This window comes from Myotis myotis, unplaced genomic scaffold, assembly GCF_014108235.1.
Source record: "Myotis myotis isolate mMyoMyo1 unplaced genomic scaffold, mMyoMyo1.p scaffold_m19_p_29, whole genome shotgun sequence".
NCBI classification, from domain to species: domain Eukaryota; kingdom Metazoa; phylum Chordata; class Mammalia; order Chiroptera; family Vespertilionidae; genus Myotis; species Myotis myotis.
The window spans coordinates 711,134-733,846 of NW_023416334.1; the positions used below are offsets into that span (position 1 = coordinate 711,134).

General features: G+C 55.9%; 1 protein-coding gene across 6 annotated transcripts; it reads right to left on the reverse strand.

Annotated features, from left to right (window-relative positions):
- Positions 1 to 1,074: 1,074 nt before the first annotated feature.
- On the reverse strand, positions 1,075 to 20,479 carry FLCN (folliculin). Of its 6 annotated transcripts, none has more exons than XM_036296267.1 (12): positions 20,341 to 20,479; positions 13,550 to 13,814; positions 12,226 to 12,372; positions 10,999 to 11,220; positions 10,074 to 10,234; positions 8,178 to 8,269; positions 6,291 to 6,478; positions 5,395 to 5,508; positions 4,539 to 4,662; positions 3,231 to 3,362; positions 3,017 to 3,122; positions 2,138 to 2,339 (listed from the first exon to the last, which is right to left on the reverse strand). In XM_036296267.1, the coding sequence occupies exons 2-12, from the start codon at positions 13,790 to 13,792 to the stop codon at positions 2,138 to 2,140; spliced, it is 1,731 nt and encodes a 576-aa protein (XP_036152160.1). In that variant the 5' UTR covers positions 13,793 to 13,814; positions 20,341 to 20,479. The 6 variants fall into 6 exon arrangements, 5 of the variants coding, with proteins under 5 accessions (XP_036152161.1, XP_036152159.1, XP_036152160.1 ...); XR_004965614.1 differs by having other exon boundaries at positions 2,202 to 2,339; positions 2,907 to 3,122; XM_036296268.1 differs by lacking the exon at positions 5,395 to 5,508 and having other exon boundaries at positions 1,075 to 2,339.
- Between the last annotated feature and the right edge of the window lie 2,234 nt (positions 20,480 to 22,713).

Consider the following 22,713-nt stretch of genomic DNA (forward strand, 5'->3'; position numbering starts at 1 on the left):
TTTCTTCAACCTTTTTTCTCTCTGTTTCTCAGCCTTGAAAATTTCAATAGTTTTATCTTCAAGTTCACTGATTCTTTTAATTGTTCAAATTGGCCTTTTAATCCTAGTAAATTTTTCATTGTAGTTTTCTGAGCAAGAATTTCTTCTTGGTTTATTTTTACGTTTTTTTTGTCTGATATTTTCATTTTGTTCACACATTCTTTTCTTGATTTTCTCCACATCTTCCTTTAGTTCTTCCATCTTAAGACAATTGTTTTAGATCTTTGTCTAATATATTTGTCATTGTCTTTTTCTTAATGGACAGATTCTGTTTATTTTTTCATTTGAATGGGGCCATATGTTCCTATTTCTTTGTATGCCTTATGATTTTTTTAAACACATCTAGTAATGTATTAACTGAAAATCAGATACTCCTCCCCAATGTTTTGTTGCTTTTTGTTTTGTTCACTTATTTTTATTGTCGTCAGCTGTCTCTTTGTCAAGAATAGGCCAGAGGTGTAAACTTGTTTTTCTCATGTCCTTCCTGAGTAAACAGTGGGTATGCAGCCACCTTCTAATTTCCCCCATATGCGTGGTTATGTTTGAATGTCATAGTCTTTCATATCTGGCTCCTGAAAGGAGAAAAGCAAAAACTGAAGTGGGTGGAGGAGGGCACAGCCCATTAAGTCTCCCACTAGTCACTTCAGCTAGAGGAGGGGCTTGCAACAAGGAGAGAGGTGCAACAACAACGGCTGCCAATCTCTTTGCCTGCACCTTTGTGATCAGAAGTAGCAATCAGTGATGGGAGCACAGATCCCTAATAGTTAGGACAGGGTCTCTTTTACCATCCTAGCTCCCATGCTGTGTGCAAGCTGCTGAACACTGCCTGCCAGGCAGCTGAGGGTAGGGGAGGGGTAGCTGCTACTGTGCCAAGAGCTGAAATTGACCAAAATTAACCAGTTTACTAGTCTTTCCCTGGAAGTTGTAAGCCTTTAACAGACTCAAGTTCCAAAATAATTATATCATTACTGGTGTTATTTTAACCATATTTTCTGTGATTGATCCCAAGAAAACTTTAGTTATGCAACCATGTGGTCAATATGTTATAAAAATACATATTTATTGTTTCAATGTTCTTACATAATACAGATACCTAGTCATATACTTAGTCTTCATGTTAAATATAAACAAACAAAAACTAAACAAATCAGCAAAACTGCTGGAAAATCCCTCCAAACCATGAACCCTTATAAAAATGCAGAGAGGATGAGATGATCTTACCTTAAGTCACCATGCTCTGAAGATTAACTGTAGCCAAATGTGAGTGTGTAAAGAAGCAATAAAAACAAAGTGACGTGGAAGAGTACACAGCGAGCTGGGCAAGTCAAACGGCTCCAGGAACATTTCGGCAAAGTGTCGTCTTTGTGTAACAAAGATCAGGGGCTTGACCTCAAACTACAGGGTAATTTCAAAGCAATACCAGGACAGCATGGCCAGAAGACTTGGTAGTCACATGACTTCAGAACATGAGTTCCCAACGACCCACCGATGAGGAATATCTCCTCTTTACTCTAAAAGCCTGTCCCAGAGCCCTAACTCAAAACCAGGTTACTAAAAATGACTAAGGATCAGCCCCTGTCTTGAAAATCCACAACTGTAGCGATACTACATGTGTGCATTTAATACCTGGAGAACTCTTGCTGCATTTCAAAACAGAAAGTTTTGAATGTTAACCTCAAGAGAAAGTTATGATATTGTGGCTAAAATACCCAGGTCAGGACTGGCCTAACGTGTCTTCCCTATAAAAGTTGAGATCTAAGTCCATGAGCAACAGGAGACACAGTTTCCTTCGTCTTCTCTCACAGGGGTGCACTGGTGCAGGGGCCTGTCCTTGTCACAAGTCTCCCACGGTCCTCTTCAGGCTGGAGCAATGGAAACAGCTGGTGGGATGATCCCAAGAACTCACCACACCCAAATCCCACACACAGGCATAGTTCAGCCCCAACAGTTTGCATGCCCTGCTAGGACACAGCTCTGTGCCAGCAGTGCAGGATCGGACAGCCTATGACGGCCACCAGACACCCAATCTCTGAGTGCAATGGCAAAGATGGCCATCACCACTTCCCAGAAGGCATCCCACACTGACTTCCATGGTGGGTCAATTACGAGGCTCTGTGGCCGGGGGGCTCCGGACCGTGGACATGAGGTGGGACTTGTAGGTTTTGCTCAGGCCTGTCATCCAGAACTTGAGCAGTTTGACATTGTCCTCCTCAGATGCTCCGAGGATACTCAGGAGCTTCTGTGTGTCCTCTTTGGGCCGACTGTCCACCTTGGTGAATTTGAAAAGGACCTTCACTTTGCTGCAGAAAACAAAACAAAACACTCAGATGCCACAGCACAATCACTGAGCTCTGGTCTGCAAGCAGAGCTGGAATTCAAACCCTCAGAAGGGACAGCACAGCAGGGCCGCAGACCACCTGCAACCTTAGGGTCTCTAGTTTGCCCATCAGTGACAGCCTTGGGTAGTATGGTTGGTGTATCAAAATGGAAAAAAAGGAGAAAAAATTTTTCCCCTTAAATTCATGAAAGAATTTGGTTGATCCTAAGCTTTGCTGTATTATTTGAAATCAGGATAATGTTTTACTAATTAAATTTGACAAAAAATTACTAAGAAGGCAGGAGGAAATAAAGTAACCTGCTTCAGTAAAACAGAAATACCTATTTATCTGACTTTCAGATTTTTAAAGTTAATTAAACAGCAAAAATAAATGCTTCCCTTGGAGGCAGGTGTCACCCCTGTCTCATAGAGGAGCAGCCTGCAGCTTGGGGCACCAGGTCATTTGCATGGTGTCACCCAGCCAATATATTCGTAGAGGAGCTGGTGATTGAACTCGCTCTTAACTGCTCTCCGGTAGCCACAGCCTCACCTCCTTCTCTGAAAACAGCTTCTGGTTCTCCTTAGCAGACACACTGCTGCCGGCAATCCAGCCCTCTCATCAGCAATGAACGCCCCAGGAGTGCAGTGGCCAGTACTTACTTCATCCATTCTTCTTTGAGGCAGATGAGGCACTGGTCAACCACATCCACAGATAGATTCTGGTTGGTTAGAGCAGCTTCCATCTTATTCAGAATGGTCGGGCCCACTGGGAACAGGGAGGGGCACAGCAGGCGGGGGAGGAGGGTCAGCCCAGGAGGGGAGGCGCACTCCCTCTCCCAATCTCGTGGTGCAGGCGCCGCCCAGAAGCACCCACCTCGGTCTGCAGCCACAGCACTCCCACTGGTCACCACGAACTCGTACTTGCTCAGAGACTGGTCGTCCTCACACCCAGCCGGGGGGAGGCTGGAGGGAGCGGCTGTGTGGACCTCCACTACGACAGCAAATTCTGCAGCAATACAAACGCACTGCTCCCGGAGCGTCCTCCACTCGGCAGCAAGCCCACCTCTGCCTGCTGCTCAAATCACCTGATCACCCAGGGATAACCCGTCTCCGGAGATGAACACTTGGGCATTTAAAACTTTCTGTGGTTTATTTGTACACAGTTAAGGTTTAACTTTGTTAGACTAACACCATATTATTTTATAATAATACTAATTATATATCTCAATTTCCATACTACTAAACAGCCCTATGACCGCTAGAGAGAGGTGCCACAATTCCCCCATTCTGTAGACAGGGAAACGGACTCAGAAGCCAAGTGACTCGCCTGAAGCCACTAGAAGTGGTAAGACTTTAAGCCCATCCTGAAACCTGAGCCTGCGTTCTGAATCGGACCCAGGACAGAGGCCCAGCCTCGGTGCTGAATGGAGGCTGCTCAGGGCTGCGGAGGCCAGCCGCTCTGCCACTTCCCCGCCCACCACCCAAGCGTAGGGCTGCCCCTCGTTGGTGTTGGAAGCCCCGGCCGCCTTGGCAGCTGCGATGGCACCCAGGCTGGCTCCTGAGCTTCCTGAACCAAAAGTGAGGGGTGCTGATTAGCTTCTTGGTAGTAAGGTTGCGGGCGTGGAGGGCGGAGCCGGCTGAGCAATGGATGCAGAAGATGCAAATAAAAGGGGAGCATCTGAGATCATGCTCCCCAGCATGTCCTCAGTTTTGGCTCAAATAAGCTCTTGTTTTAAAAAAGACATGTAAAAGGAAGAAACACTTGGAGGGAACAAGGAAGTGTGACAGAACATGAGAGAGCAAAGGAGCCCACCAGACACATGGACCATGAAGGCGGCTGTCGCAGCCCAGCAAGCCTCCAGCTCAGCGGCATCCCTGACTCACCTGCCCAGATGCAACTACAGTCCTTTGACAGCCACTGGCTGTTCCCACTCCCAGAGTGCGGCCTGCCCCCGACTGAGAACCATGCTCTGTAAGCCACCCTGACTATGAAGCTGTCCAGTCCAAACCTCATCCATTTTAAAGGCAGAAAACAAAGGCCCAATGGCACTGGGAAAGCTGGTCCTGCAATGGGGGTACCTCCTGCTCCCAAGGCCGGCAGGCAACATTCTCGAATGCACAGCGAAGGCCCGGCCCACGTCTAAGCCCTGGGCGCTGGGCCTCAGGTGAGGAGAGCACGCACCTGAGGAGAGCACGTGGGTGGGGATCTGCACGTGGGGGCTGAGCCCCAGGAAGTTGCAGCGGTAGGCCTCCTCGTACTGGCTGCTGTAAGGGATGACACGCACACAGCCCACGGGCAGCATGGTCTGGAGAGGAGAGAGAGACTCTCAGAACCCACAGCAGATGGAACACCCTGGCCCTGCCTGTCTCCATCACCCACCTTCCAGGACCCTCCGCAGCGCCATCCGAAGTCTCCCTCCTCCCAGGAGGCGTCCCTGGTCACTCAGCCCCCTGGGTGTCCCCTGGCCATTGGTCAGGTGTAACTCGTGCTGCCTCCTGCTTTATGGTGCTACTTCCTATATAATTCTTGTATTGCTCAGACAGCGGGCTCTTCCCGCACCCAACAAAGAGATCCCATGCTTTCTGAGAGATTGTCATGTTCACTTTGTGCCTCGCAGGCCTACGCAGCAGACGGCAGGCATTCACACTTTCTAGTGACTTAAACACATGAGCGCCAAACCCGGGCCGTGGCACCCATCGCACCTCTGGGATGGGACAGCGTGCTGCCCCTGCACCACCCCCATCGGACTGTTGCGCAGAGGCAGTGCGACGACCCAGGGCTGCTGCCACAGCAGCTGTGACCACCCCATGGCTTCTGCAAGTGACTCAGGGGATGAGGACGGGAGAGAGTGTCATTAGTTCTCAATCTATCAGGAAGCACAGGCTCCTTCCACTAGAAATAAAAGCCATAAATAACTGTCATTTTTAATAGTGGAGGGAAACACGGATCTCAGGAAGGAGCATCAGTGCACCCTAACAATCACACCCAACAAATACTGTCCTGCTATAGAACAAGGAAGGACAGAAGACACCCTTACCCGGAGAACTTCAAACGCTGACAGGACAAGGTCTGTGTCCCTGCTTTTCCAGATCACCTGGTTCCCCATGAGAACGTGCCAGGCCAACATGCGAAAAGACGAGGCACCCAGGACCTGAAAAACAGAGCTCAGTGCTCTCTGCCCTGAATGTGCATTCTGTCCAACGGATGCTACTTGTGTGTCCATCTAGAACCTTTTCTGTACAGTCAAGGAAGGCAGGTCAGAGAAGCCGCCACTTAGCTTCTTGGGGAGGCTGACTGGCTTGCCCAGGTCAGAAGGCAGACAGTAGTCCCCAGATTTGTACCTAAAATCAGATCCTAAAACTCTTGCACATTTTATAAAATCTTTTTCTCATTTTCATTTTCAAAGCCTTGAAGCAGAAAAAGTATTAGCAACATTCACCTTCTCTGGCTACACACTTTACTTTGCTGAACCACTTGAAAGCAAGTGGCAGGTATCAGGGCACTGCAGGCCCAGGAAGAGCAGGGGTCTCCACAGCCCTCACTCCACATCCAGACGCCGCCGATGTGGCAAACCCAGCATCCAGAGCCAGCCTGCTCCAGCCAGCGCTCCTCCCACCAGGCCTGTCCCCGCCACGCTGCTCCCCGCCCTGCCCACACTGCTCTCATCCAGACCAGCCCCTGCCCCCCGTTTTTAATCTTCTCAAGGATATGCTGTTTGTTTTAGTTACTGCTTTTGTAGAGAGAGAAATACGCTGTTTCACTGGTGGATTCCTGCATGTGCCCTGACGGGCATGGACCCGCAGCCACCAAGGAGGTTGGTGGTCACTCCTCACCACCCGTCTCTGCGGGTCTTGAACACCATGAGCCCCAAGGACCAAGTGTGCTGGAGGGGACGAGGGGGTGGGGACGCGGCTCTGGCCCTCTGCTGCCTACCTGTCTCATGTGCCGAAGGGACTGAAAGACGGACAGCTTTCGGGGCTGCCAGCTCTCACAGTCTGAGAGCGAGGAGGAACCTGTGGGACATTTGGTCAGCTCCCGCCCCTCCGCACCCTCTGGCAAGACAGAGGCTTTTTCCTCTTCAGCCTCCGAGTTGTCCCAGCTTTCTGATTCCTCTTCTAAATCTGCAGGACGGACAACAAAGACAGCTATGAAGCCTGCCGCCCCCTGGACTCCCCCACTTCCTGGCTGCGATGGTCTCCTTGTGTGACCACTTCAGCCCAAGGCCCCTCATGGTTAAGCTACTAGAGGCCGTGGATTGCTGATTGGGGCCAGCCATCTCCACTACTCTTTACTGTTGTTAATTTTCACCCGAGGACATTTTTCCCATTGATTTTTAGAGAGCAGAACGGAGGGGGGAGGAGGAGAGAGGCACATCGATGTCAGAGACACATTGATTGGTTGCCTCCCACACACACCGACCAGGGCTGGGGATGGAACCTGCAACCCAGGTATGTGCTCTTGATGGGGAATCAAACCCATGACCCTCCATGCACAGGCCGAAGCTCTATCCACTGAGCGCACCGGCAGGGCTATACTACTCTTACCCTACGAGCCTTGCGGTGGGCTGGGAGGGCCCAGAGCCTCACTGCGTTGCCAGGCACCTGCAGAACTGCGCGGTTCCCACAGGGGAAAGGTCACGCAAACGGCACGGAGGACAGAGCCTGGCTGCCTGAGCTCCTCCACGGCCAGGACTACTCCAGGGGCTTCCTCACCTCCTCACCCTTTCACCCTCAATACCATCCTCCTCATTTTAAAGATAAAGAAATGTCTTATTTCAATTAGTCTTCATACAATCCTCACCTGGTGAGGCCCTCGGGGAGGGCTGTGCCCAGCACATGGAACAGAGCAGAAGGCAGGCCCTGCAGATGGGTCAGCCGCCCCCAGAGCCTGTGCTCTGAGCCTCCTGTGACCAGAACACAGACCAGGATGGGACAGAAGCCTGGAAGGTTGTCCGGATGCACGGGGCTCTCTGTGCAAGGAACTCTCACCACCTTCACTAGCCTGGAAACTTACAATCACTACAATAATGGACACTCTAGGGCCAGCCTGGCCACGACTGCAAAGTTTTCTCTCTTCTGAGTACCTTCTGCTCTCGCGGAAACTATTTGCTTTTCCCTACTCAGGAGAGGGTTTGCGTGCAACCGTGTGGAAGTCACCTGACTGCAGGAGGGGCCTTGCGACATCTCCAGTGTTTTAAGGTCAATTATCTGCCATTGCAGCACACCAGCATGGCTAGCAACAAGCTACACACACACACACCACAGTCGGATCTACCCACCACGCCGCTGAGACTGTAGACCTCAATCATCAAGCGAAGGCCCTCTGGAGGAAAGCACAGCCGGGCGGGACCAGGGGTTCCTGGGGAGTTCCTGAGCGCATGGGCCCTGCGCCCAGACACGAAGAGCTGACCCCACACCTGAGAGGGCGGCCCAGACAGTGAAGCGGGAACCGCCGCCCTTGATGGGAACCCTGGCCCGGCGGCTGCACAGCTCTGTGCTGCTAGCGAGCAGAGTACGAGAATCTGGAGAGGCTAAGCACTTGGTTAACGATAAAACAGGGACAAGAAAGCTTCCCATCGGCCAATCCTTACACAGCCCGACAGGGGCTTTTCCCGGCTGCCTGGGTCACAGGCGCTTCTGGACTGTCCAGGAGGATGAGACAGGAAATCAAGACAGGAGCGCGTGGGCTAAAGGGCAAGCCTCTCTGAGAGGCTCCTCGTGGGCTTACCCCAGGGCCCCCGGTCAGCTCTCTGCCGGCCTGGAGGAGGCCGCTGGCTGGGATGGCCCCAAGGCCACGTGGGCAGAGGGCGCTCCCGCTTACCCGCGAGCTTCTCCATCTGGACCAAGGTGTCCTCGGTGGGCGCGCCCTCCAGGAGCTTCTCCGTCAGCCGGCTGCCGCACGCCTTCAGGAGCCTGAGAACAGAGCCCTCATGTCTCTCGTCAGGAGAAAGCTGAACCCGAAGCCCCTCAAGCCTCTCGCTCTAACCCCCAGTTTATAGAAAACGGCGCAAAAGAAACCAATGGCCCAGCTCCCCCAACAAAAGGCACAGGAAAAGCAGGGCAGGAGACACTATTCCAGATAAGAGATTTACAGCAATCCACACACTGCGTGTGACCCAATTCAAAAGTCACTTGTGAGGGAAAGTGAATGTGGACTGGGCTGGATGGTACTAAGAAATTAGTCCATTTTGTCGGATATGATCATGGTTTTGCAGCTGAAATGATACAACTGACATCTGCTGTAAAAAACTCTAGGAAAATGTGAGGGGCACATGAAAAAGCAGATGCTGACAGCTGCCAAAGCTGGACGACAGGGATGCCGCGTGCACGGTGCTGTTAATTCTACTCTGAGCCGCTTAGAAACATCCCACGTAGAAGTGACCTTTAAGAGCCAGGGGCGATGGATGTGGGAGGTGGGATTCGCAGGTCTTGGCAGCTGCACCCGAGGGCCCCCCTCTGAGCTCCTCGCCCACCAAGACCTTAGACAATGAGCCCTAGACTTCGCACTGACCGCACAGGAGTGAGAATGTGGGGGGGTCTTCGGAGGATCTTGCAATGGAGGGACTGAAACAATCGATGGCCAGAGGACAAACAGTCGTCATTTCAAATACATCACAAATCCACAGACGCTCCTCCCTTCCAAAGCGGAAGACTAACCCTCTCCTCCACCGAGGCTGGCCTCGGGGACACAGCACATTCCTAACCAACAGCGGGACACAGCCGTGTGGGCTGCGGCCGGTCAGGACCTTGCGTATCCCACCCCCTGCTCTTCTTGGTCGCTCACTCTGAGGGAAGTCAGCTCGTCTGTCCGCACTGCGAGGGGCTGAGACCTCCTGCCCACAGCCAGCACCCCCGTGCCAGCCCCGTGAGGGAGCCAAACCGGATGGCGGAAACCTCCTTAGAACCTGAGCCGGACTGGCCAGCTGAGCCTCTCTCCACTCCTGACCCACGGAAGGTGTGGGAGGTAAATGCTCATCACTGGCTACAAAGAAGGGAGAAGATCCCTTGTCTTGGAATGCGACTATCTTTTTTTAAAAAATGTATTTCTACTGATTTCAGAGAAAAGAAAAAGGGAGGGATAGAAGCATCAATGAGGAGAGAGAATTACTGACTGGCTGTTTCCTGCACACCCCCCACTGGGGATCAGTGGTGTGTGTCCTGACTGGGAATTGAACCATGACCTCCTGGTTCATAGGCAGACGCTCAACCACGGAGCCACAGTGGCCGGGCCTAGTTTTTTTTTAGAGGACGTTTATTAAGGCTGGGGACAGCAAAACAAAGGGCCTAGGATAGAAGCAACAGGAGAGGGACTCGCTGGGGATATGAGCCTCAGCTGGGCTGCTTGGGCTCAGTAAGAAGTCCGAGAAAAGGGGGCCTGAGGACAGGGCCAGCCGTCAGCCTGAAACGCGCTGCGAGCAGCCACTGCCCACTGGCCCATGGCTGCAAGTCTCCTGGGGGCCCTTAGAGTCTAGGAAGGGCGCCTGTGGGGAAGAAGAGGGAAGGGAAAGGCATAGGCGTGCTTCTGGGAGGGAGTGTGCACGCTGGGACTAGCATTCAGAAACATCACTGGGAAGGGAGCTCTACAGGACGCGTCTCAGGGAGAACCGGGTCCAGGTCAGTGCTCAGTACACTGCATACCAGGGAGGCACCAACACTGCTCTCCCCGAAGCCTCCCCTGCTCTCTCCAGAGCAGCTGAAAGGCCTGCGGCCTCCTTACCACGCGAAGGAGGTGTGCAGGCACGCCCAGAGGTTGTCATCGCTGGTCAAGGAGGTGAGCGACCGGGCGGCGTTGCCGTTCCTCTGGTGCAGGAACGGGGTGAAGGCTGTGTTCATCCTCTGGGCGCGCTGTGGGCACCCGAACTGCTCTGCCTCAAACACCTGCAACGCAGAGGAGGGAGCCCTGTACCCGAGCACAGCAGCCAAGCGGCCTGGGCTCCCAGCCAGCATCCCGATGCTGCCCTGAAGCCTGTCCCCACCCCACGCAGAGCACAGAGCGCCAGTCTCGTGATTCCAACAGAAGGGTCTGCTCCCCGGCTGTCGGGACACCCCTGCCTCTCCTACGAAGGCCTTCTGGGGCACTGGAGAGACACTGAGGCAGCAGGCGTGCTCACGGCCACGACTGTCATGCTCCACATCTGTCCAGTCCTCCCAGTCCAGGCACATGGAGGCTCATCACACAGAGCATGTGGGAGGACATGCGACCAGCACCCTCACTTCCCTCCAGCAGGCAAACAAGCAGCATGGCTGTCGGGACCGTACAACAAGCAGATCCCCCCAGTCCCTGCAATGGACAAGCAACCTGAGCCAGAGAAAAACTTGCCAGGCATCACCTGGCCAGCCCTGAGGTGCAAGGCCAGCTGGGGGTGGCAGGTCTGCAGCCTGGTTAGTGACCAGGCCTTTGCAATGGAGGCCAGAGGACAAAGACATCAGATGAAGCCAGGTCTGACTGCAGCCAAGAAGCCAGAGCTGAGCCAGACCAGGACATCAGAGACCAGAAAAGCAACCAGACTGACTGGCCGACTGCCGGGCCTCCGGCCACAACTCCGACCCTGAGGCCAGGAAATGACAATTCACTGGCAGACAGAGCAGCCACGGCAGGACCACCGTGCACACCCCACCGCCCGCTCCCCCATCGGGGCCACCTTGAGCGCCTTGCCCTGGAGCTCATCGATGATCCCGCGGATCTTCCCGAGCAGGAAGGGCCAGGAGTTGATGAGGTAGATGCGGTCCATCATGATGGTGATGATGCTGTACCAGCGCTGGAAGCCGCGGGCCAGGCTGTCTTTGATGAAGAAGGTGTGGCTGAACACAAACCCATGCTGCTCGTCCCCGAAGAAGATAGGGCCTTCGCGGCCAGGGCAGACCTGCGCCAAAGACAGTCCTCGCCTTGCTTCCAGGACAGAGTCAGCCTCCTGCTCAGATTCCCTTTCTGTACTCATCAGCCACGTTAATCATGGGGAAGGAAAGAGGAGGGACTGGGAGGAAAACTGCTCCCATCTCCTCCTGGGACCCAGCTGATTGTTATCATGGAGTGCAAGGGCCAGCCAAGTAGGCTCATTACATTTTCTACCTTGAGCCCTAAGTAACTCCTACACAAATAAACCTACCCCAGACTCCTATCTGCCAACATCACTCTGAACACACTGGAGAGCGGCAAGTGAGACAGCCACTGCAGAGCCCATGTGACAAAACGTGCTGCATTTGTAGGAGGACTTGGGGCCCATGACAGCCATGCTCCCTGTACACACAACCCCTTCGGGCATGATCGCCTGCCAGCTAGCAGGTTAGGAGCAGAATAGCAAGAGGCGGGAAAGAGCCTAAGGTGGGCACAGGGAATAGTAAGTGAGCCCTGAGAGTGGGGGCTCAGGGGTCTGACCAAGTGGGCATAGTGACGGGAAGTCTCAGTTACTGGATTATGAATTCTTCCTGAGAGATAAAAACCTAAAAGCTAAGACTAAAACTCAGCAGCAGCAGCCACATAGTTTACAAACAATGGTCTCCCCCTTCGGGAGGATCTGAGAGCACGTGATGACTGAGGGGTAAACTACATGCCCGAGAAATGTCCCATACCTTAGAAATGCGTCCGTTAAGAATGAACAAATGACCAAAGTTTGGTGCTTCAAGTGATAAGTTAGCAGCCACTAGCCCAGCACAGTGTGTTTTGGATTGTGGAGAAGGGGCCCCCGTAGCCGCCTCCTCCCCCCCCCCCCCCCCCCCCCCCCCCCCGCCGCCTGGCTCAGGGTCTGCCTGTGGCTTCTCTATAGGACTGACTCCTGTCTTCCTTCCCATAGCCCCTGGGCCTGTTCAGGGAATCCTGGGGTACATGAGATCCCCCAAAACAGCCACCCCTCCCACCCCGCAGTGCCCACCTCACAGCTCAGGCTGCGCACGCAGGCCTGGCGGACAATGCTGAAGAGCTGGGGGTGGCTGGGGTGCTGATGGCTGACATATTTAATTGAAGTCTCTTTATCGTGGCTCAGGTACCCGGGATGCCCCACAGCAAGTGACCGGCAGCCCTGCCCACGAGAAGGAAAAGAAAACCAGTTAGTCGGGAAGCAGGTACCATGCTTTCTTGCCCTGTGCAGAGCTGAAGTGGAGACTCCATACAGTCCTAACTGCATGCCAGTTATACTTCCCTGAGGATTTCGCTGTTTCCTGACGAGGACACCCAGGATGCAAAGACCACAAAGGTTTCACAGGGTACGAGTAACAGATCCAATATACTGAGCACTTACGTAGCAGGTGTTAAGAAAGCTCTACGGCCCTGGCCCGTGTTCTCAGTGGTTAGAGAGTCAGCCCACGCACCAAAGGGTCACCGGTTTGATTCCTGGTCAAGGGCATGTACCTGGGTTGCAGGTTCAATCCCCAGCCCCAGTCAGGGCATGTGGTAGAGGCAACCAATCGATGTGTCTCTCTCACTTCGATGTTTCTCTCCCCCATCCCTCCCACTCTCTCTAAAAATCAATGGGAAAAATATCCTTGGGTGAGGATTAACAACAACAAAAAGCTCCACACACATTATCTCTTTAATCCAAAGACCAGCCTTATGAGAAAATTAGTGAGACTGCCCATCATACAGAAGGGACAACTGAGGCTCACAGCTGCGAGTGGCGCATAGTGCGCTGTGCTGGCATCTGTCCTTGGTGTTGACACAGCCACTTGGCAGGAATCTCAGGAAGAGGCCACAGGTATCAGCATCAGTATGAGCCAGAATCCAACACTGCCTCTGATGGCAGGGCCCAACCCAGGTCCCTCACGTGAAGAAGTGACCTGGTGAGGGAACTTAAACTCCGCTTCCCAGACCTCACAAAGCAGCACACAGGAGCCCCAAGACCCCGCGAGGAGGAAGCGCCGAGAACACCAGCCAGAGAGAATCGGAGCCTGGGATGGGCCAATGTGGACACGAGTGTGAACAGAGCGTGTGGTGGGGAGGCTGAACGGCAAATGGGATGGTGGTGGCGACAGTCTGCTGGGACAGGGAGGGTTGAAAGGCTGAGGCTAGGATGAAGGGAAAGAGCTAGAAGGACATAAAAGCAGCCAACTCCCTCCATGGAGAATGGTCTGCACACACCACTGGAGACCACATTCCTGGGAGGCCCATCCACTGCACCACGGCCCCTGCTGCCCCCAGGAGGCCTCCAGCACAAGCGCGCGTCCTGGAGGGAGAGAAACAGCCCAGCCCCCGACACTTGCCTCACACATGTCCGACTTCTTGGGTCCTGGGCTGCTGGACTCCGTGCTGGCCCCTTCCGCTGGGCTGTGCGTGCAGATGCCACTGCTCATCTGGATGCCACCCTCCTCCTCCTCGGCCTGCTCCCCCTGGCCAGGGCTGTCCCCAGCCCCCTTCGGAAGAGGGGCATGCAGAACCTCCGTGCAAAAGAGAGTGCGGGGGCCGTGGAGCTCACAGAAGTGGCAGAGGGCGACGATGGCGTTCATGGTGCCCTGGAGACAGCACGGCCTGTGTTGGGGAGGAGGGAAGGCCATCAGCTGCCTGTGGGCTCACACCACAGACCCGCCAGCAACTCTGGAGCCTGGGACTGGGCAGGTATTGCCAGGGGCTTCCCATCCGGCAGAGGTGGCCACCCAGCAGGCAGCACCAGCTGAGCACCTATCCTGTGCCAGCACTGTCCTTGGTGCAGGGAGAACAAGACAATCCCTGCCCACGAGGAGTTACAGCCAACAGGAGGGAAAAGATACTTCGGCGACCACATAGACAGCCCTTCAGTCAGAGTGCTGAGCGGGCCTCAGGCCACAGCACAGAGGGCAGTGCCGAGGGAGCTCAGCCTCGGGGGAGGAGGGGTGTGTGAGCAGCTGCCTCCCCTGCACGATGCACTCGGAGGGCCTGCACAGGGGTCCTGGCCGAGCCGCACCAGAGAGGGATGTGGTCTCGACAAGGGCTCCTCAGCAAGCCCTGAAGGAACAGCGGGCAGGGAGCTAGGGGCTGAGGCGGGCACGGCTGGGGCCTGAGTGTTGGCAAAGCTGAGGGAACAAGGGCAGAAAACCAGGAGGAAGAAGATATTAGGGACCTTTCATGCCATGGCAAGACCCCGAACTTCTCTGGCAGAGATCAGAGCTTTTGCTGGGTTCTGCTGAGAAACATGATAAACATGAACTCTGAGTCGTGTCTGCGAAGCCTCCCAGGGGAGATGGTGACGGCAGAGGGAGCATGGGCTAGAGCTGAGCAGGGGGTCAGTCTGGTGGGGCCAGGGGCACCTCAATGGGGCCCAGAGCCCTCCCAGAGCCTCGATGTGAAAGGAGGGAGAGCTGGACACGGTGACAGATAATGGCAGGCAGTGAGGTGAACTCCAGTGTCACCTGGAGACCAAGTGAGCACCGTGGGAATCGTGAGGAGCAGAGGCCGGGGGGAGGCCGCGGAGGGTGGGCCCAGCACACAGCGGAGGGCTGGGCTTGGGCAGCTTGTTCATCTTAAGGGAGGGGAGCGGGATGTGAGTGCAGACAGTGTCCGCTAGTCAGAAGAACCAGGCAAGGCTGTAAAGTAGGAGCGTGTCCACTGGGCTGGCAGGCAGAGGCGGTTTGGAAAGGAGAATACAGGCGCAAAGGCACAGAGGAGGGACAGTGACGGCGGCTGACAGCACGTGTGTGACGCGGGGGGTGGGGCTGAAAGACAGCAGCCGTGAGCCGGCACTGAGAGTGAACACACTGGACGCACGTGCCTCCATCTCCCTCACCAGCCACCTTTCAGGTGTCCCCCAGCGGCTGCGGCTCACAGTGCAGACCACGGACCATTCCCACCGTCCCGGCAAGTTCTGCCAGGAAGCCTCGCTCAGAACAATTGAGGAAACATCTAGGTTCCTGAATGAGACTGAGGGGTGGACACTGCCAGGTTCTAAACCAGGGGTGGGCAAACTTTTTGACTCGAGGACCACAATGGGTTCTTAAACTGGACCGGAGGGCCGGGACAAAAGCATGGATGGAGTGTTTGTGTGAACTAATATAAATTCAAAGTAAACATCATTACATAAAAGGGTACGGTCTTTTTTTTCAATAGTTTTATTCATTTCAAATGGGCCGGATCCGGCCCGCGGGCTGTAGTTTGCCCACGGCTGTTCTAAACCCTCTCTCCCACCCCCACTACAAGCCAAAGAAGGTGGGCAGCCTCTGTCCTCACGCACGTGTAGGCAAGGGCATGTCCACAGCCTGGCCATGACAGGGCCTGCCTGGGACACGAACCTACAGGCAAGCAAAGCCTCAGCGTGTGAACATGCACAGCAGGGGGGGGGGGGAGTCTCCTGGGAGGGCGCCCCATGGGGGGCAGCGTCCTCAACACCCCTCCTGAGGTGCCCCTGATGTGCCTCCGAGCAGCCCCTGCTGTGGCTCTGCTCTGGCCATCAACCCCGCAGCTGCCACCACGTCCACAGTCCTCGTCCCGGAGGCAGGGGCTGGGCTCAGTGGGTGGGGGCAGCAGACACTGGGAGGGAGAGTCAGCTGGTCCGACAGCGCATCAGGCCTGGGCTCAGACACGGACACAGGGTGCTGGCAGGTGTGGGAGCCAGGGCCCTGTGTTTCCAGGGAGTGGGCAGCGGGAGAGGAGACGGAGGATGCTCAGTGGGAAGCCTCGAGTTACGAGCCTGGACTACAGTATCAGAGCGGCTGAAGAGAAAGGTCCCAAGCACTCCTCACAGCCTTGGCCTGACTCCCTCCTCACCAGTCAGCCTCTGCGTGCGTGTCCCCTGCCAGGAACGGCACCCCTCATCCGCCCACCCAGAAAAGCCGCCGCTTCTCCCCTCCCACCTCCCCGCTCTCTCCCCTCCCTGCACGAGCATTCCCACGTGGAGAGGCCTGGTCGTGTCCACAAAGTTCCCGACACATTAATAATTTAGGATAAAGTGACTTAGAAGCTGCCCACAGCGAGATGACCGTTGTCACCACAGAATGTGGAGGATCATTGAGGGCATCCACCAGCAGGAAAGGCTCAACAACACAACCATGGGGAACACCAAGAGCCTAGTGTCATGGGAATCAAATAAACTGAATTTAAATAGCATCCACATGACTGACTACAGTGAAGTCAAAGGAAACAATGGTTTAAAAATTCATTGTGGGGACACCATGAAATTTACAACATCTGTATCATAGGGATACCAGAAGGAGAAGAAAGCAAGCAAGAGATCGAGAATGTGTTTGAAAAAATAATGACAGAAAACTTCCTGAGCCCAGTGAAGAAAAAAGTCACACAAATTCAGGAGGCACAGAGAGTCCCATACAAGATTAAACCCAAAGAGATCCACGCCAAAACACATCATAAAATGGCAATTAAATAAATAAATAAATAAATAGCCAAAATTAAACACAAAGAGAGAATCTTGAAGGCAACAAGAGAGAGTCAGTTACCTACAAGAGAGTTCCTATTTGACTCAGCTGATTTCTCAGCAGAAACACTTCTGGCCAGAAGGGATTGGCATGAAAGTATTCAGAATGATGAAAAGCAAGGACCTGAATCCAAAATTGCTCTATCCAGCAAGGCTATCATTTAAAATAGAATGTGAAATAAAAAGCTTCCCAGACAAAAGAAGACTAAAAGAGTTCATTACCACCAAACCAGCATTGCAAAAAATGCTAAAGGAACTACTTTACGAAGAAATTGAGAGAGGAACATGGGCATTGGGAAAATAGCAATAAATATCTATCAATAATAAATAACCTTAAATGTAAATGGATTAAATGCTCCAATCAAAAGACACAGGGTAGCCAAATAGATAAGAAACACGACCCATACATATGCTGTCTACAAGTGTTCCACCACAGAACAAAAGATACACACAGGCTAAAAGTGAAGGGATGGAAAAAAATGTACCATGCAAATAGAAACGAAAAAAAGCTGGGGTAGCAATACTTCTATCTGACAAAATAGACTTCAAAAACAAAGGCCATAAAAGAAACAAAGAAGGTCAGACATCTCTCACAGCAATATTTTTGCAGATATGTCTCCGAGGGCAAGGGAAACCCAGGAAAAGATAAACAAATGGAACTACATCAAATTAAAAAGCTTCTGCAGAGCAAAAGAAACCATCAGCAAAATGAAAAGAGAACCCACTGTGTGGGAGAACATATTTGGCAATGATACATCTGATAAGGGGTTAATTTCCAAAATATATAAAGAACTTACACAACTCAACACTAGGGAAAAGCTCTGGTCAGTTGCTCAATGGTTAGAGCACTGGCCTGCAGAGAAGGGTCGAGGGTTCAATTCCTGATCAAAGGCACATACCTAGGTTGCAGTTTCCCCAGCCCCAGTAATGGTGCACGTGGGAGGCAGCCAATCAATGTGTCTCTCAGACGATGTTTTTCTCTCTTTTTCTCTCCCTCCTCCCTCCCTTCCACTCTCTAGAAATCAATGGAAAAGTATCCTCGGGTGAGGATTTAAAAAGAAAAATTGGGTAAAGGACCTGAATAGACATTTCTCTAAAGAGGACATACAGATGGCCAATAGACATAAAAAAATGCTCAACGTCACTAATCATTGGAGAGATGTAAATTACAACCATAAAGAGGTGTCCAGCTGGGGTGGCTCAGCGATTGAGCGTTGGCCTATGAATCAGGAGGTCACGGTTCAATTCCCAGGCAGGGCACACGGCGGCGGGGTTATGGGCTCCATCCCCAGTGTGGGGCGTGCAGGGGAATAGCCAATCAATGATACTCTCTCATCACTGATGTTTCAATCTCTCTCGCTCTCCCTTCCTCTCTGAAATCAATAGAAATATGTATTTTTGAAAACTACAAAGAGGTATCACCTCACAGCTGTCAGAATGGATACTATTAATAAACCAACAAACAAGTGCTGGCGGGATTCGGAGAAGAGGGAACCCACGTGCACTGCGGGTGGGAACAGAGGCTGTGCAGCCACTGTGGAGAACAGTATGGAGTTTCCTCAAAACATTCAAAATGGAACTGCCTTTTGACCCAGTGACCCCCCTTCTGGGAATATATCCTAAGAAACCAGAAACACCATCAGAAAGAATGTGTGCACCCCTGTGTTCATAGCAGCACAATATACAACTAGAGGCCTGGTGCACAGAATAAAAAGCAGTGGTACATTTACACATGGAATACGACTTGGCTGTGAAAAAGAAGTCTTACTGTTTGTAATAACATGGAAGGACCTGAGAGTATTCTGCAGGTGAAATCAGCCGGTGGAGAAAGGCAGATACTCTGTGATCTCACTAATAAAATAAACCGAGGAACAAAATGGCAGCAGAGCACGGTCCCATGGAGCAGACTGGACGGTGCCCGGGTGGGGAGTGACTGGATAAGGAACACATCCCCACCTATGGACACAGACAGGAATGGGGCCAAGTCCAGGAGGGGGGTGGGAGCATGGAGGTGGGCAAAGCGGGGCAGGGGGACTCTGCAATAATATCAACATGAAAAAATGCTTGGTTTTTTAAAAAATCCGGTGTGGAAGAGGGGGTGAGCAACCACTGATGGAATAGAAACCCCGAGGAGGCCACGCCCTCCGGAGGGTCCAGGGGGGAGGCGCTGTGTGTGGGGGGGGGGAGGGGGGGTTGGCACAGAGGCAGCCCGTGGCCAAGGCCCGTCCCGCAGCGCGGGAGGCACAGGCCCCGTCCGACGTGGACGGAGCGCGCAGGCCACCTCCACACGGTCAGCGAGGACGGTGCGGCCACACTCAGAGCTCATCCTGAGAGCAGGGGGCTCAGCAGCGTGACCGGTTCCAGCCGGCAGGTCGCAGCCAACCGCGACCAGAGCACCAACGAGGGTCCGGGGTCCCAGCCGCCGGTCCGGTCGCAGCGGCACCTCCCGGACCCGCGCACACACAGGTGTCGCCGCACATCCCGGGAGACGGAAAGCCAGCCCTCTCCCCTCCCCGCCGGGGGTTAGGGGGCCGCGGCCCTGGAGCAGGGCTCCCCACGTCACACACACCGGGAGTCGCCGGGCACCGGCCTCCCTGAGGGCCTCGGGGCCCCTCTGACGTCACCACCCCCCGTGGCCCGCACTCGGCGGCGAGTTCAGGGCGGTCCAGGGCCGGCCCTCCTCGCTCTGCAGGGGGCCGAGCACACCAACGCCTCCTTCCCAGCAGCTCCCGATCCCGGCGGGTCCCTCTGCCCGCCCCCCGGGCCGAGCAGCCACGCCCACGCCCACGCCCCACGCCCCACGCCCCACGCCCGGGGCTGCCCTGAGCTGGTCCGCTCCACCCGCTGTGGTCTCCACAGGACAGGAGGGCGGGAGCGCGGACGGACGGACGGACGGACACGGACACACACGGGGACACGGGGACGGACGCGCACACACACGCGCGCGCACACACACACACACACACACACACACACACACACACACACACTAGCGCGCGCGGCGTCACGTGGCCTCAGCCGCAGCCGGAACCGCCCCCGGGGCGCCACCCGAGCCCCGCGCAGGGGGACAGCGCGGAGCCCGGATCCCCTCCAGGCCCGCGGGGCTGCTCCCGCGGTGCCGCCCGGACCTGCGGGCAGCGGGGCGCGGCGTCCCTCCTGCGCCCTGGCGTCGGCCCGACCGGGAGGCGACTCCTGGCCCGCGACCTCCGGGGCTGCTGACCAGCGACGGCCTCAGCCACGAGGGACACGGCCCGGCCAGGCCGCGGGGAGGAGGGTGCCCGCCGCCCGCCCGCCGGGAGGAGTCGAGGCTGGGCCTCCTGCCACCTGAGGCCGCGGGAGGAGTCACCCGCTCCCCGACCCCGGCGGGCGGGCGGCCTCCCCGTGGAGCAGCGACCCCCGCCTCCTCCGTCCCCGCCCACGAACCACCAACCCCCAAACGACTACCGGCGCCAACGTGACCCAGCGGACGGTACCCCGCTGCCTCGCTCACTCCCCGAGGCCGCTTGCCGTGTCGGCGGCGATCGATCCTCCGGCCGCACCAGGAAGGGGGCGCTGGCTCGGGCTGCGCGCCCCCGGGCCTCGGGTCACCGACCACACCCCGCCCCGCCCTCCTCGCGGCCCTCGGCCCCGACCACGAACCCCCGCCCCACGCACCTGCGGTCCGCTCGTCCCCTCCCGGCTGTCCCGCGCCGGGCGCACTTCACGCCTCCGCCGAGGGCCCCACCCACGCTCGGGCCTCAGTCCGCACGGTCACCGCCGCGAGCCGGACTCAGCCGGCGGGGAGCACCGCCCGGGCCGCACTCAGCCGCTGAGCACCTGACAGCTCGCCCTCTCCCGCGGCCGCCCAGCGCCCTCAGCGGAGCGTCTCGGGCGCCTGACTCGGCCGGGGCCGCACCACCCGCCCGGGCCGCGGAGGGGCGCACGGGCCGCACCACCCGCCCGGGCCGCGGAGGGGCGCACGGGTCGCACCACCGCCCCGGGCCGCGGAGGGGCGCACGGGCCGCACCACCTCCCCGGGCCGCGGAGGGGCGCACGGGCCGCACCACCCGCCAGGCCGCGGAGGGGCGCGCGTCCGGCAACTCCGAATCTGGCCGGGAACCTGAAGCCCTGCCACCTTGCTCCCCCGCCCCCTGTTCCTCGCCCCCCCACCAAGAAGTATGAAATGGTTCAATCCGTACCGGTGGGCCTATTGGAGGAAACCATTCCAAGAGGGGAAAATACTTAAATTTTTTTAAGAAACGAACACATTTTCAAGAGCTTTGATGGAAGATATAGCCGTTCTAGGGCTCCCGGTCCACATCGAGGACGAAAGGAAACAGAACATCGCGACGTTATAAAAAGCACTGTAATTTCTCGGAAAAACTGGGTTTTAAGCCACTGGTTTTTATTAAGTTGCCGGTGAGCCCGTCTTGGGGGGGAAGGGGCAGGTGGGGGCGGGGCGGGAGGGGCGCGGCCGCGGGCCGGCTGGGGGCGTGGCCGCGGGGCGGTGGGGGCGTGGCCGCGGGGCGGTGGGGGCGTGGCCGCGGGCCGGGGAGGGCGCCTCAGAGAGCGCCTGGGGCCGCAGTGCCTGGGGCGGGCGGCGCCCTGAGTGTTGCGGCCCCGTGCGCATCCCTCAGTAGAGGGGGAGTCAGTGTCTCTGGTCGCCGAGGTCACTTTCGCTTTGGTTCCGTGTGTTGCCGAGCAGAGGCCCAGAGAAGAGGACACTGCGCTGCCCTGGCCCTGTCCGCGGGCGACCAGGAGCAGGGGCCCAGCTGCCGGCCCGCAGCCCTTGCAGGTTCCTTATTCCCACCAACCAGCCCTCTCGGTAGCGGGCCGCACAGGCTTTTACGAGCTGGGCCGAGGAGGCAGATAACAAGGAATGTGATCAATACATACTGGTAAGTCACAGGAGACCCGGTGCATGACACCCGCGCCCTGGGGGGCGGCCCTGAGCCCCAGCCCCCGAGCCCTCAGGGGATGCCCACCTGCGGCTTAGGCCCGCGCCGGGAGAAGTGATTGCCGCCAACAGGCAAACAACCTCGGAGAGTGTGCGAGCAGGGAGCAGGCCTAAGCCGCAGGCGGGTGTCCCCTGAGGGGCCCTTAGCGCTGTCGGGAGGCCGCCACCACTGCTGCAACTGCCAGCTGTCAACCCGGCTTCTGGCTGAGCGGGCTCCCCCTGTGGGAGTGCACTGGCCACCAGGAGGCAGCTCCTGCGTTGAGTGACTGCCGCCTGGTGGTCAGTGCACATCATAGCGACCGGTGGTTCCACCGTTTGGTCCAGTTGCATATTCCTCTTTTATTGTATAGGAGACTAGTGACCCGTCTCACGAAATCCCCGAGACCCAGGACCCCTCCCCCCTTCCGCATGGGACCTTACCGAATGCTCTGGGCACAGACCCCTGCACCTGCTACTGAGGTGAGGTTCATGCCAGCGGCCATCTTGGCTACACCCGCCTACGCCTCGCACCCCTCAGGGTCCGTCATTTTGCTTACTCACCTTAAGCCACCCTGGCCACGCCCCCTAAGGGCACCTGGGCTTTGCTCAGAGCCTCTTCCACAGCCAAGCACCTGCGCTCCCTTCGGGTCGCCCCTGTCCTCCGCCTGGGTCCAAACTTCCTTCTAGCAGGACTTTCTTCCCAGCCTCTGAGGGCAGCAAAGCCTCTCCCCACCTACCGGGCACACCTGGCGTACACAGCTCCGTGCCCCCCCTCCCCCACTGGTGTTCACCCTCCTGCTGCTGACTCCACGTCTGTCCCTTGTTAGCAAGTCCCCGCTTTTTTAAAAAATATATATTTTATTGATTTTTTACAGAGAAGAAGGGAGAGGGATAGAGAGTTAGAAACATCGATCAGCTGCCTCCTGCACACCTCCTACTGGGGATGTGCCTGCAACCAAGGTACATGCCCTTGACTGGAACCGAACCTGGGACCCTTCAGTCCACAGGCCGACGCTCTATCCCCTGAGCCAAACCGGCCAGGGCCCATGTCCCCACTTTTAACTCTAGTAATTCCTGCGCGTGAGTTTACCCTCCCGCAATCTCTGGGCTAG

Excerpts from the sequence above, each read along its gene's own strand:
- FLCN (XM_036296266.1), bottom strand. The coding sequence starts at position 13,792 with ATGAACGCCATCGTCGCCCTCTGCCACTTCTGTGAGCTCCACGGCCCC. Across the intron at positions 10,235-10,998 it reads TCCAGGGCAAGGCGCTCAAG|GTGTTTGAGGCAGAGCAGTT; the intron begins GTGGCCCCGATG and ends TCTGCGTTGCAG. Across the intron at positions 6,479-8,177 it reads CCAGATGGAGAAGCTCGCGG|ATTTAGAAGAGGAATCAGAA; the intron begins GTAAGCGGGAGC and ends TCCGTCCTGCAG.